This window comes from Ceratotherium simum, chromosome 3 (assembly GCF_057802395.1).
Source record: "Ceratotherium simum simum isolate JZ-2026a chromosome 3, ASM5780239v1, whole genome shotgun sequence".
In the NCBI taxonomy this organism is placed as follows: Eukaryota; Metazoa; Chordata; class Mammalia; order Perissodactyla; family Rhinocerotidae; genus Ceratotherium; species Ceratotherium simum.
This window is the reverse complement of record NC_141902.1, coordinates 87,347,652-87,361,509: the sequence shown is the minus strand read 5'-3', so window position 1 is coordinate 87,361,509 and position 13,858 is coordinate 87,347,652. Positions and strand designations below refer to the sequence as shown.

At 38.6% G+C, this 13,858-nt stretch overlaps 1 protein-coding gene across 5 annotated transcripts in view; it reads left to right on the top strand.

Moving 5' to 3' along the window:
• Positions 1-1,046: 1,046 nt before the first annotated feature.
• Positions 1,047-13,858, top strand: part of CHD2 (chromodomain helicase DNA binding protein 2) — a 117,672-nt gene continuing 104,860 nt past the window's right edge. Inside the window, exons 1-2 of one of the 5 annotated variants that reach the window (XM_004431912.3) lie at positions 1,047-1,607; positions 1,947-2,079. In XM_004431912.3, the coding sequence (XP_004431969.1) occupies positions 2,018-2,079 (62 nt within the window). In that variant the 5' untranslated portion in view covers positions 1,047-1,607; positions 1,947-2,017. Of the gene's footprint in view, positions 1,608-1,946; positions 2,080-6,654; positions 6,742-10,891; positions 11,000-13,858 lie in introns of those variants that run through there. The other 4 variants (XM_087428892.1, XM_087428894.1, XM_087428893.1 and 1 more) reach the window with 4 other exon arrangements.

Below are 13,858 nucleotides of genomic sequence, written 5' to 3'. Positions count from 1 at the left end.
TAATGTTGAGTAAGGAAAGTTGATATTTTTTTTTTGGATATGTGACTTTTCCTGGGGTGCCTGTTGAGAGAAAGAGTGTTGAATAATTTGTTTTTGGCATTAGTAATAATTTTGTTTGCATAGATCTCATGGCTTTGATATTTAGAAGAATTTGCCCTGTGACATTACTTTGATAACTTGCCATCAGATATGACCATTTGTTATTAATTTACCATTGTTGAAATGGGTATATACTTAGAATTTGATTGGAAATACAAGGGAAGGGTTGGGATATATGTGTTGGGTTGTTTTTGGAGGTGGAGTTTTTTGGGTTTGTTATTTAAAGGTGACCGTGGTAATTCCATACTCTTGAATTTAAGAACTTTGTTTTGCCTGAATCAGTGTGTCAAGTAAATATATTGTGGTTACGAGAATTTTTTGGGTAAAGTTTGCAAGGTTATATAATGGGTTAAAGAATTTTTTAAAGTAAAAAGGAAATTGAGATTCTTGAATTAAAAACTAGTTGCATTAATTTTTGCTCTAATGCAACTGAACACTAGGGAGGCGCTCTTGAGTTATACCCCTTTCTTCCAGTTGGGATGGAAAATTCCCCCTTAAACTTTGTCTTTAGATAATTTTTTGGCTTCATAAAGAAGGCAAGATTTGAATTTAATTTATAAAATTGAGGTTTTGCTTTTATTTAGAAACCATTTTACCCATGGGGGGGTTAATTTTTTAAAAGGTTAGTACTTAAGCTGAGCTTTATATTCTCTAAGAATTATCCCTCTTTCAAAATGGCTTGATAAAACACCACTTCCTGTCCAGAGAGGAAGTTATTTTAGCTCAAGGACTGAAATATTTAGCAGATCTTTAGACAAAAGGAACAAATTACATTTCTCTCTGGCTTAAAAAGGGTGCTTGAGCCAGAGGGGGTTAAGAAACCCTCCCCCCTCCCCCTGATGGGGTGGTCTGGAGGGGCTGGGAGGTGTGGGGGTGGGGGTCCTCAGGCTCCCTGGGATGGAGGATCTTTTTTTTTTTTTTTTGGTGGAGATGAAGGGGTGGGTCTATGGTACATCACCTGAGTTGTGGGGTAAATGTAGAGAGTGTCAATCAAAGGCAGAGCTCTCAGAGCTGGGAAGGAGGCTCTAGATGGCGGCTGTGCCTTAGAGAGAGCGCGCTCTGCTCCCTGCCTTCGCCTCACTTTACGCAACTTTCCCTAACTTTCGGGCAGCCTCAGGGGGCCCCCGCAGCCCCCTGCCTCTCCTAGTGACTGACTGGGGTCGATTCGAACCTTTTTTAGGGAGAAAAGCAGCTTTTAGGAGCTTTCTTTTCGTGCCTTGTTGGAAAGAAGCAGCCGTACTGAGAGCCCAGGTCGTTGTTTTTTCCAGCTTAGAAGCCATGGCGCACCTCCATTTTTGTGCGCTCTCCTAATGAGGTTTTTTTTCTTCCGGACCCGTTTTAGTATTAATTGTTGCTTTATTTTTTTGACCAGTTAACATATTTGAGGATTATTTTATTTATTTTTCGTCTTTTAACGGAGAATTTTGTTTTTATTTTTAATTATTTGGGATCTGATATTTTTCTACTAGTAGATAGGACTCTTGCTTTGGACCTACTACATGGATCAGGTAAGTTCATGATCATTAGTGTTGATTTTAAAGATTTATATCTTTAAGTTTGCTTTATTTTCTGTAAATATGAGAAATTCCTGGATGACGCAATAAGATACAGAGATTGTTATTTGTATCCAGTGTGTTACTTTGAGAAACTTTCCTTATTGATAGTGATGATTCCCCGTTTGGTTTATCCTGTTTTTTTTTTTTAAAGGAAAAACTAGAAATATTTTGTTTTTTGATGTTTACCGCTGTTGTGTTATAACAATATCGTTACATCGTCAGGACTTTGTTCCTGATAATAAAAACCATCGATAGAAGCTGGGACCTTACCTTTCTTTCAACTTTTGACAGTAAATACCTGGGCACAGGACTTCAAAGCAAACACAGATTCCCCCTCCCCCTTAATATTTAAGAATTAAAAGATGATGAGAAATAAGGACAAAAGCCAAGAGGAGGACAGTTCGCTACACAGCAATGCATCGAGGTATGAGCTATCAACTTTCTTCCTTTTTTCTTTTTTTGGGGGAAACCTCAGCTTACATTGTTTACCTTGACAGACAAGGATAGCTGTCTGTTTTATTTTAAGTATTTTACTAATTTGGGTTCGTTTTTTAAAGCGTGACCTTGAGATTGCTAATATGCCACACCCTAATTTTTTGGTAGCAATTTATGAAAGTTGAGTTGTGAGTTAAGGCCTCTTACAGCAGTCAAAAGGTAAGGTACCTTTATTGAAGGGGGCCTTTCCTGTAAACTAGAGTTTTTCTGTCAATAATTTCAGTTTTTAGGTTTTTGTGCTGTAGAAAAATGACCTTGTCGGTTTAGCCATTGCTGCATTGCACCATTTTACATACAAGGCAAATTTTTCTGTGAAGAATCTAGGATACCCAAACTTGTAACTGAAGGCCATAGAGGAGCCTTGTGGTAGTAAATTATAGTAAATAGACATTTGAGAAAGTTATATGAATGAAAAAATGTACATTTTAAAATGAAATTGCAAAAAAGACCCTTTGACTGATGCCTCTCAGTTTATATTTTTATTTGACTCTATATTTCTTTTGATACTCTTGACATTTTAGGAAATTTTGATATGATTTATCAAAACCTTTACTCGGTTGTTACAGTTCCTGCATTTATGAAATCAAACCTGTGATCACAGAAATCCTGGAATACTCTTAATTTACTTCTGTTTTGTGTTTGTTACTGTGATTATAACTGTATTTTATGTTTAAAATATTTTAAGGTTTGCATTTTTATGCTTATATTCAGACAATGCTTTCTGGTTGATACAGTATTTTATCCTCACATATTAGTTGTAGCTGCTTTAAATTTATTGATTTATTTTGACAGAGTCGCCTGGAATGCTTTATCTTCTGAAGCTTACAAATGTACTGTTTGTTCAAATCATGATTTGTTTCACATTTGTTGGAGTACCTTATTAGTGACTTAAGTAATAAAGCCTTTAAGATGTTTTGTTGTATGTTTTGTATATTAATTTTTAAAAGTATATATGAATGCATTTCTTGATGTGTATTCTTACGAATTGTCATGTCATGAATTTTAAATCATACATTTAACAAGGATGTGATTGTTTATATGAGTTTCCTCCCCAATTTTGCTTTTTATAATTTTATATAAATAGGTCAGTGAATTTGAAAGTTTTGATTGAACATGGTTTGTTATTACAAATGTTGAATTTTATTTGTTTTGTTAACTTAAAATATTTTGACCCTTGCTTTTAAAAATACCTTGCTAAATTCTTTTGCAGATTGAGTTGTCACATAGTTTGGACTGCTGTCTTTTGAATTGCCCATGTAATTACCTAGCTTAGATTTAGGACAGAAAACTTCTCTACTAATCCTAAACTGATTTTTCTGAGAAGTACTGGTGATTTGAAGAAATAGGAATCCCCAGGTATATTTGACAAATTATTAAAGATTCAATACCTAAAATTGTTATTCCCTTGAGTGTATGATTTGCATAGTCTCACATGGGTTTTGGCTTTCTTATGCAAGGTTTGTGGTTAACATCATTGATCAGACTCTGCTTTCTAATTTAAAAAATCAAGCAGTGTCGCTATTCATTCTTTTAATAATTTGCTCTCACCTGGAAAACTACTTAGAAGTTGTCATGCGTTTGCCTAACTGGCAGTGGGGGTTACAGTTTAACAAGAAGCAGGTACTGTACTTTTAAATGCATTTTGTCAAGTATATTTTGTCATATACCTGATGAATGTCCAAAAATATTTGAGAGATTCCTGGAAGAGAAGATGGGAGTTTAAATTAGTTACCCTAAATTGCATACCTTAATACAGGTACATAATTATGACATCACTTCCTTTTAAAATTATAAAGCTAAAGGATGGTGGTGGTGGTTTATTGTAGTAGATTGTTGGTATTTTTAGTGAACTAAAATTAAAGTGATTGTTCCGGTAACTAGTACCTGGTTCCTTAATTCATCAGAATTTCTTCATAAGGATCTGGTTTCTATGGCACAAAGTCTAGTGTAGGGAATACTACAAAAAAGCACTTTTGCAGCTTGAGCCACAGGAGAGGAAGGGAGGAGTTGGCAGGTCAAGTAAACTTTTTGGTCTGAGAATTACTTTAGGATTTGAAAGGATTGAGTGCAAGTTTTGGTAGACCTGATATTTTCCTGTTTTTGGAAATAATGCAATACTTAATAGTGATGTAAGTTTGTTATTTCTGTATTCTTTTGAAGTTACTGCTTCAGTTTAATATTATACTTTGTATATCATGATTTTTGAAGATTAAACAGTTCACTTTCAAAAATAAGATTTTAAAAATATTTGAAACCTGTAAAGTTCCTAAATATTTAAAACAGTTTGAGTGATATGTATAGAAATGTATACCACACATTTATCTAAATATTTGCAGTTTGGGGTAACTTCAGTAATATTAAAGAATGGAAACAGGAGAGAAGGGAATGTGAATGGAACTGTGTGCACACAAAGAGTTGTGTGTGTTCTGGGGCGCTGTGTTTGCAATTTATCTTAAGAACTGAAACAGTTTATTAAATTTATCTCCAAGTCGTCTCCTTTTGAACCAGATTTATTTTGATAACGTGAGGGCCGGGCAAAATCTTGTCTTTAAATCAGCCTTTTAGCAGTTATTCTAAAAGCCTGGGGATGATTACAAATGGCATAATGCAGTTGCTTGTGGACTGGAACAGGCAGTTTTTTAAGTGGCAGCCATTTTATGACGCTGATAATTCTTAAGAATCGGGATTTCTGAGAAGAGTCAAAATAAAGTGAATTGAAACCTGAAATACCAAAACCTCCCCCCCCTCCCCTTTTTTGGTTCTCTGGTGCTGAAATAAAGGGCAACTCGGTAGTTAGCACAGGCAGCAGCTCTCTGAGCCCCTGGCATCTTGGTGCAGGTCCAGCTCAGTCACAAAATGGCTGTTCCTTTGTGCCGCAGCGCTGACAGACATACTGCATTGCACTGTGTACTCGCCAAACAGCAGGAAGTTGCCGTGCTGAGTTCAAAGGCCGGCCGGCGCCGGCGCCGAGTGCTGATTGGCTGCGCGCGTGCCTGGTAACAGCAGGTCAACAGCGACGGCCTTCGGGCAGGCCCCGCCTCGTGACGTCAGGCGCCTCGCGGCCGGGAGGAGCCAACGAAGTGACGTTGGGCTGCGTGCGCAGTCTGGGTGCTTCCTCTGCGCAGCGCGCCGCCTCCTTGCGTCGAGGGGCAGGGGCGGGGAGCTCTGACGGGGACTTTCCGGTGGGCGGCCTCCCCAGACCCATTCGCTCCGGGTAGTCCTCTCCGCCCTTCCCTGTAGCCCTCTCCGCCCTTCCCTGTAGCCGTGTACACCCTACGGCGTGTATTTTTTTGCCCATCCCTGGGAGTGGTTTTTCTTTTAGAAGCGGCTGCTGCTTTTGGAGAAAGTGAAAGGCAGTAATCGGAAACCTTCAAGTGTAAAACCTGCCAGTTTTTATATTTTTCGGTTTCGTTTGAGATATCCTAGCGGGTCTTCTTTTTTTTTCTTTTCTGTATGAGGAGATTATTGAGTCACATTTTGTTACCGTTGACAAAAACCGTTTCACTGTTAGAAGAGGTATTTTTATTTAAATTGAAACGTGTTAACAGATGTTTAATACATGGCTCATAAACAAAGGGAAGATTATTTGAATTTGTCCCCCTGCGCTTTTACTTGGTACCATACATTTTCTCAATTGGCATTTGATGGAGAAAAACTCAGGTCAGTATGTGCAAAGTGATTTATTTTTAAGATTAACAACGGCATAGTTAAGTAGAAAATAGCTTAGGAATTTTCACTTGTTTAGTAACTATAAATATTAAGTTTAAAACATAACGCAGAGTACAGCATCCATTACTATGCAAACACGTGTTAGAAAACATGTCGTTTAAAGTGTTAATAGCACTTGCAGAAGAACTGTGACTCCCAAAACTCGACTGATAGTGGAATCACTTGGCAAAATCTTGGGAAACATCTCAGATCCCCCATTCTGGAAAGTTTAATTCAGTCCTGGTAAACTTGTTAAAACACTGCGGTCATGTGCATGGTCTGCCTTGTTTGGACACCCTTGCAAGAATTTCTGGTTAAATTTTTTTTTTTTTAATACCAACAACGGGTTTATTATTCAGTCACAAGTAAGGAATTTAAGCATGAAGGAGAGGCTATATTGGTGTTTTCTTATGTATCCTGACAACGTTTTTTCTATGTTACAGGAGTATTTTCAGCAGTAGCAGGACTGAGCTGTCATGTAGTTGGCCATAGTTCAGAAAGTTTTTGAGTAAAAGATACTGTTTCAAAAGAGATGTAGACCTCCTGAGTGTAGGTAGAAATGTTTACCTGGGCATATCCTAGGTTTCTGAATAAAGTTTATAAAAAGTAAAATTCACTACACTAGTTGGTTCTGTAGGTGTGCATAGTCTTGGTTCTTTTAGGAAGAATTCTTTAGATAGTTTATAGAAACTTCAGGTGAAATCAGGTTTGTTTTACAGACTTGTTCACCAAAGGTTATGTAAGTGATTTTTAAATTATATGCTCAAATATAAATTGTATATAAAATATTTTATAGCCTAAGAGACAAATACTTGTAGAAGATGATGATCATTAACTGGAGTTTCCGTCTTCTTAAAGTGCATCTAAAGCAACAAGCACAAAGGTTTGTTTTTTCTGTGTATGGGGAGATTGAATTCTGTTTAGTTGTATTAAAATTTTAGTATTGCTACATGCCCTTAAATTCCTGCAAGTGGGATAGAATTGAGTAACATTGCAGTCAGGTTCCAGGATATAAACTACTCTGTTGAAGATGTTTTACCCCAAAATAGTTATCGTTACTATCTGAGTTAAAATGCATATTATGAGGGAGCAGTTTATCTATGAACTGTTCAAGTGCTACTTGAAGCCAATTAACTTTTTAAAGAACCAGAGTATTAGATATTAGGTCTGTTCATTGAGCCTTCTATGGGTTTTCCTCCTGTGCGCAGAATTGCATGAAATGGCAAGAAAAGTGTTGATTAAACTCTCTCTTGGATTCTTACTTTCAAAACCTGCAGTTTCTAATTGATATTTGGCTTTTTGGAGATGAACATCTTTTATAAAGATTAAGTCATCACAGGAAGGTGGGCACGGGATATTTGATAAGGAATTTTAGTTGTAAAAGTTTTAGCAAGTTATTGCTTGAGAGGTTAATCTCGAAGTTCAGTTGAATTTTACCTAACAGTATCTGAAACTCACAAATTTTATAATTAGTTAATATCCCCCCCATAAGCAAACCCCTTGACAATTGTGAGAGGGACTTCCTGAGGCCAGCTGAGATTTCCAAACTCCTATCATTTCTTCCATAAAATGTGGTAAACTTGTTCTTGACATAAAAGTTGAGTGACTGTAACATTTAGTAAATTTTTTCTGGCTATGAGCCATCTTTTTTTAAGGTCTTGTAACGTTTTTCTGAAAACCTTAGAACTCTCTTGGCTTTCTTGAAGGGGGGTGTCACTTTAGCAAACAAAGTTTTTTTAATCACCTAAGAGTTATTTTGTATAAAATAAAAATAACTATGTTGGCTTACTTATGCTGGGTCCTTGTTATTATAGCTGAGTAATTCCCTTCTGCATTCCAGCCTGACTGGGCAGTGAATTCAGATTTATACCTCAGCAAAATTGCCTGTTACTACTTGCTTTGGAACTTGGGTGTTATTAGGGTAAAGCCAGAACAGCAAAAGTTGACTCAATTATCAAATGCCCAGCGTCTATCGTGTGCTTATTTTGTAATCAGTAATATAGCACAGTGTTGGAACACATTGTTTTCATGTCTGTTATGACTTTCCCCTGATCAGTCCAAACTTTAATTGATAGGCCAAGTCTGGGGGCAGAGACCTTTCTAAAAAGCTTGACTGCAGTTTATGAGGTGGAGGACAAGGCTTTGCCTTACGAAATAAATCGTGGAGAACCTGGTCCCTGTATGGCAGCCATTCATGCTACATTTTGAAGCAGTTCCCATTTAGCATTTTCTTGTTAACATGTTTGATTAAGGATCACCTTTTTTGGTATTTCAGTGACATCTCTGGACCATATTTCACACTGAGAAGTATTTCAATTCCCTTTACTGGAGAGTCCCCCTAGTTTGGGGGAAGTGTGATCACTCTGATTTTTCGGGGGAGAATGCTGCAAAAGAGCCCTGGCTAAGGCATCATTCTAAGGATAGTCTTGATTTTATATACTGTGGTTCAATTCCAATGAGTTATTTTGTCATTTGTGATGTGTTTGCTGTTACCTCAGTGCCTGGCAAGAGCTGTGTACATAATATGCACCAGTGCAGCATTTAGTTTAGTACTGAAAACTTTTTTCCCCAGCGTAGGCAGGTGAAGTACTCATTGTTGGACTTGGAATTTTCTCTTTTTTTTTTTTTTTTGGTGAGGAGATCAGCCCTGTGCTAACATCCGCCAATCCTCCTCTTTTTTTGCTGAGGAAGATGGCTCTGGGCTAACATCTGTGCCCATCCTTTTCCACTTTATATGGGACGCCGCCACAGCACGGCTTGCCAAGCAGTGCGTCGGTGGGCGCCCGGGATCCGAACCAGCGAACCCCGGGCCGCCGCAGCGGAGTGCGCGCACCCAACCGCTTGAGCCACCGGGCCGGCCCCGGAATTTTCTCATTTTTAAAATGTGGTTAATGACGGTCATCTTAGCTTGTCAAGTGCCTATAAAGTACTTAGCAAAGAGCCTGTTATGTTGAAAGTGCTCAATAAATGTAAGCTATTAGTAATACTATTTCATTCCAAATGCTTCATCTTACTTTCTTACCACTCCTCTACACTTTCTGAGGCCCTCTTTAAGAGCCAGCTTGTCCCTGAAGGCCGAGATTGTGTCCTCGTCTCCCCACAAGAGTCTGTTTAGGCCAGTTAGGAGAGAGATTTGTTAAGATGATTTGAGGAGGCAAGTCACCGTTTAGTTAGTTGAAACCTTGGGTGTGTTTTGCAGTTAATCCTCTCAAGTTTTTTTCTGAGAAAGCCACTATTTTGAAGGGAGCATATGATTCTTTCTGGACTGGAAGAGCTTTCTGTGTGAGTCATAGCCCTACTCTTGGCAGTCACTGAGTAGATACCTTTTCCCCCCTCTTTTGGAGCTAGTAATTATTGCCCTCGTTTAACCTCTCCCTCATTTCCCCTCTCAAGCTGTACAAAAGTGAATAATGAATACCAGGGTGCAGTACTATTTGGATATAAATGTAACTGCAATAATATTTACAAGCAATGTTTAATTGGCTGTAGCTTGCTTTTAGTAATCAGTCTTCATTTAGCACCATATATTTGATTTCACATAAGGCCTAAAGTACAATTTATTCTGTTAGAACTATGGTCCCAAGATTTGTGTGTTTTTTGGTTTCCTCTGCTTCCTTCATTTCCTTTCGGTTTATGTGTTACTTGAGTTCTGTTTTTTTGTTCCTATATCAGACCTTGGAGAGCTTCTAAAAATACCATTGTCTACACCAACCTCCAGGTTTTCAGTTAATTTTTCAAAGCTCCCCATGTGTTTTAAATTTGCATGTGTTCCATATGTTTGCAAGTGTCTCCACGTGTTTTGAATCTTTTGATGGAGCGCAGAGGACTTGTCGTTATATTCTTTTCTAACCCATGGTCTTTCCATTGCCTGTCTCATTTTCTCCATCCCTTTTAAGGGCAATTTTAACAACAGCCTGGAGCCACAGTTTGGAGGTCTGGAAGCAACTGCACGTAGGGTGCTGATAAGGGGAGTTGTATGCTTGATGGAAGAGAAACAGTTTCGGTAGTAAATCTGGTGCTAGATCCAGCTGTATCAATACCTTTATAATGTGTGTGCTGATGAAATTTTTTCATCCCAAGATTTCTGAATTCTTGTCGTAGTTGTTTCAAATTGTAGTGCTCTCTCTCCCTTACTGTAAGTCTCTATTTATAAACTCTTTTATGATACCTCCAAAAGTTTGAATTCCAGAATTAATTTTGAATGCAGTTATATTCCATTCAGAACTTCCTTTCCCTCTAGCTAATACAGGTAACTGTCCAGAACCAAAGGCTATAGCTGTGGACATGGGCAGTACTGTGGGGCAGTTATTTAGAGTGATGTTTGCCACCCCTTGGTAGGTTGTGAATTGTAACCAGCGTTAAAAAAAAAGAGAATAGAATACGACGATAAACTTCAGGGTATTGTATTTTTATGGGTTATTTTTGAGTCTGGCAGTGCCTGTGATCTCTCATGTTGGATTTTATCGTGAAGGAAAACAGCATGTGGTTAACATTTTATAGAAAAATGCCAGAGTAGATTTACATTTTATTGAGTGCTTACTCTGTGTCAGATATTGTTTTAAGTTTTTTTTTTTTAATGTATATTTTATTTAATGTGAGGGTTAGTGTAGTGGAAATGCTTGCCACCTCCTTCTGGTTAACCAACTCCCGAAATTATCACAGAGCTATCTTCCTTTGAAGGTCTGTGGGTGGTCCTCTAGCCTGCTGAGCTCTTTTATACCCATGCCATTCTGTTCTTTCAGTTGAGCTGTATACTTAACAAGGATTTGTAGATAGTTCTGAAATTTGTTTATGCTGGTTGTTTTTGTAATTTTGCATTTCAATTAAATATCAAACCAGTAGAGGAAATGATTGTGAGAGATGTTTCAGAGAAAACTCAGTTGATTGCTTTGGAAAGACTCAGTAATGGGTATCGTTCATAGTGCCTATTATGAGCCTGGAACTTGTTCTGAGTCCTTTGTATGTGTTAATTCGAGTAATCTTCTCAACAAGACTACGAGGTAGGTATGATTATCATCCTTTTTTGTTGATAGGAAACTGAGGCACAAGGGGGAATAAATGTTGGAACTGGATTCAACACCGGCACTTTGGCTCCAGGATCACTTAAGCATCTTGTCAAAAGTTGCTGTCAAATTAGATGGGTAAGAGGAAACTATATAGCAGATTGGGGGAAACAGTAACAATCTAGAATAATTCCATACTCTGCTTCTCTTAAAGAACATTGCTTTTTCAAGAAACCAAAAACTCAAAATCACATTGCATTGTAGGTGTTATTGATGCCGGAAACACAATGCTGTTCAAAAGCCCGTCATTTTACATAAAAAATTTCAAGTTAAACTGTAGCTGAAGTGATTCCCATGGGGGTGGTTGGAGGAAGCACCGGGAAAGGTGAGTGAGTGGGAGGGAGGTACTGGAGACCCCAGGAGATCTTCGTCCTCATGCAGTTTGACTCCCGTTGTCACACATGCACTTTGTATTTGCAATAGTTTATGAAGATTGGGCTTCTAATTTGTTGTTTTGTTCTAAACTTAGTTTCCAAACTTAGTTCTCAAATAGGCTTGCATCAGAATCACTTGAGAATTGAAAAAAAAACCAGGCCCAGAGCCGGCATGGTGGCTTAGCGGTTATGTGCGCGCGCTCCGCTACTTGCAGCCCGGGTTAGGATCCCGGGTACACACTGACGCACCACTTCTCCGGCCATGCTGAGGCCGCGTCCCACATACAGCAACTAGAAGGATGTGCAACTATGACATACAACTATCTACTGGGGCTTTGGGGGAAAAAAAAAAAGAGGAGGATTGGCAATAGATGTTAGCTCAGAGCCGGTCTTCCTCAGCAAAAAGAGGAGGATTAGCATGGATGTTAGCTCAGGGCTGATCTTCCTCACAAAAAAAAGAAAAAAAAAAACAGGCCCATACCTGATTGGATTTTAGGGCTTATGTAATAGTAGGGGAGGGGAGAGGAGATAATCGAATAGTCAGAAGTGCTCCAGGTGGGTCTGTTGCATAGCCGGGGATGGGAACAGTTGTTCTACAGACATGCCCTGTAGGGAAATAGCTCTTGAGTGTGTTGGGTGTCAAAAATCTTAATTAGAGTGTGTCCAGTTCCAGTAGAGGTTATTGGACATCCAAATAGAGGCAGTACATGGCTGGTAAGTTGTAATTTGGGGGGAAGGGGACGATGGGTCAAATTCTTGCAGTGCTCCATTTCCCTTGCTTAAGAAAAAAGTTTGTACCTCTGAATTTAGCTTTATATAGGCATGTAAATTCCCAAATTTACTTGCTAAGAATCACCTGGGGTGCTTATTAAACATTCACAGGCTTGTTGCGTGGAAGTTAGAATTCACTTGTTCTGGGGTGGTGCCCAGGAATCTGTATGTTGAACAATAACCTCCGTTGATTCTTGTACTGAGGCAGGTTTGGGAAATAAGGGATAATAGGATAGGAGTTTGTGTCTGCTTCGTTTTAGCTGTAGGATCTTGGGCAGGAACCTCTGAGCTTATTCATTTTTTAAGCTAGGAGTAAGGGTTTAGTGTGTGTTTCTTAGGGAAGTTAGAATCAAATAAAATAATGTTTCTGAAGAAGTGGTTTTCAACTAGGAGACCCCCCCCCCCCCAAGACTTTTAGCAGCGTCTGGAGACATTTTTGGTTGGAGCTGGGGTGCAACTGGCATCTAGTGGGTAGATGGTAGGGATGCTGCTAAACATCCTACAACACACACGACAGCCCCCCACAACAAAGAATTATCTGGCCCAAAATGTCAGTAATGCTGTGCTTGAGAAACTGTGGTCTAAAACATTTAGCAAAGTGCTTGCCACAGTGATTGTTGGTGGTGGTTAAGAAAGTTGTGAGCCCTTACCTTTCCTGTTTTTTTTCTGTGGCCTGATCCACGGACCCCGCTTACTCCCTATGACACCGTGGGCATGAGTACCGTTTACTGTTGAAGTTAGTATCCAGGCATTTTTAAGTCTCCTTTGAAGTTTGAGTTGCTGTCTTAAAAGTCTAAAGATTATAGCCTAAAAGTTAGTAAGTAAAAACAAAACTCAAAGGGCTGAAAGGAACTCTGTCAACACTTCCACCTGTCTTCAGGGTTCTAAAGGGATTTAAATATGTCACTCAACCTGGTGGGTTATATATAGGGAGAGCTTTTCCCCTTGTACCTGCTTTTTACTGCTTGGTGGGTTAGAAAGTCTTTCATGTTCTTACCTGCATGGAAAGCTTACCCTGTCCTTTGTATAGCCCTTAGTATATTGCCAAATCTTGACTGGGTAAGTATTTGTGAAATGGGTATCCAGTTTGTACCTTTATCCAGGCTTGTTGCTGTAATTCATTTTTCTCTATTGATAGGTATGCCTGGGTGCCGTTTGTTTGATGCTTCCTAAGCTATTTAGGACTACTCAAATATTTATTGGTTATTAGGGAGCAGAAGGAGCATGAAAAAGGTAAGGTGACTTCTGCCTGGCACTGGCTGGGAATTTTAGAAACATGCTTATTAAAGGTAGATTTTTTTTTCCCTCTTTACTACTGGATTTCTTAATCTGGGAGGTACTGATGGAACTTGGCCTTTTACCCCCCGAAATTGCAAGCAGCATTTTTGTGTGCTTTTTTTCTTATACATGTGCCTTTTTCTGGAAAGAGGATCCATAGTGTTACCAGTGTTAGAGTAATTTACAGAAGAACTGTCAAATACCAGAACTGTCAAATACCAGGAAGGTCTACTCCTGAATACACTGATCAATTCTGCAATGTTAGAAGCACAGCCATTTTTTGAAAAATTCAGAAAAATTCAAAGAATACAATTAAAGTTTTAAATAAGATATGGTTAAAATCCTGTTTATGCCTTCTCCTTTCATGAAATTGGCATATAAAAACATTGGCATTTTGAAAACGTGTATGGTTCACGTAATGTGTTTTGTTTTAAAAATATAGTTTTTAAATTGTCATGTTGATATTTATAGATGTAATTCGTCCCTATTCTAACTGTTGTAGTTAATTGCATAG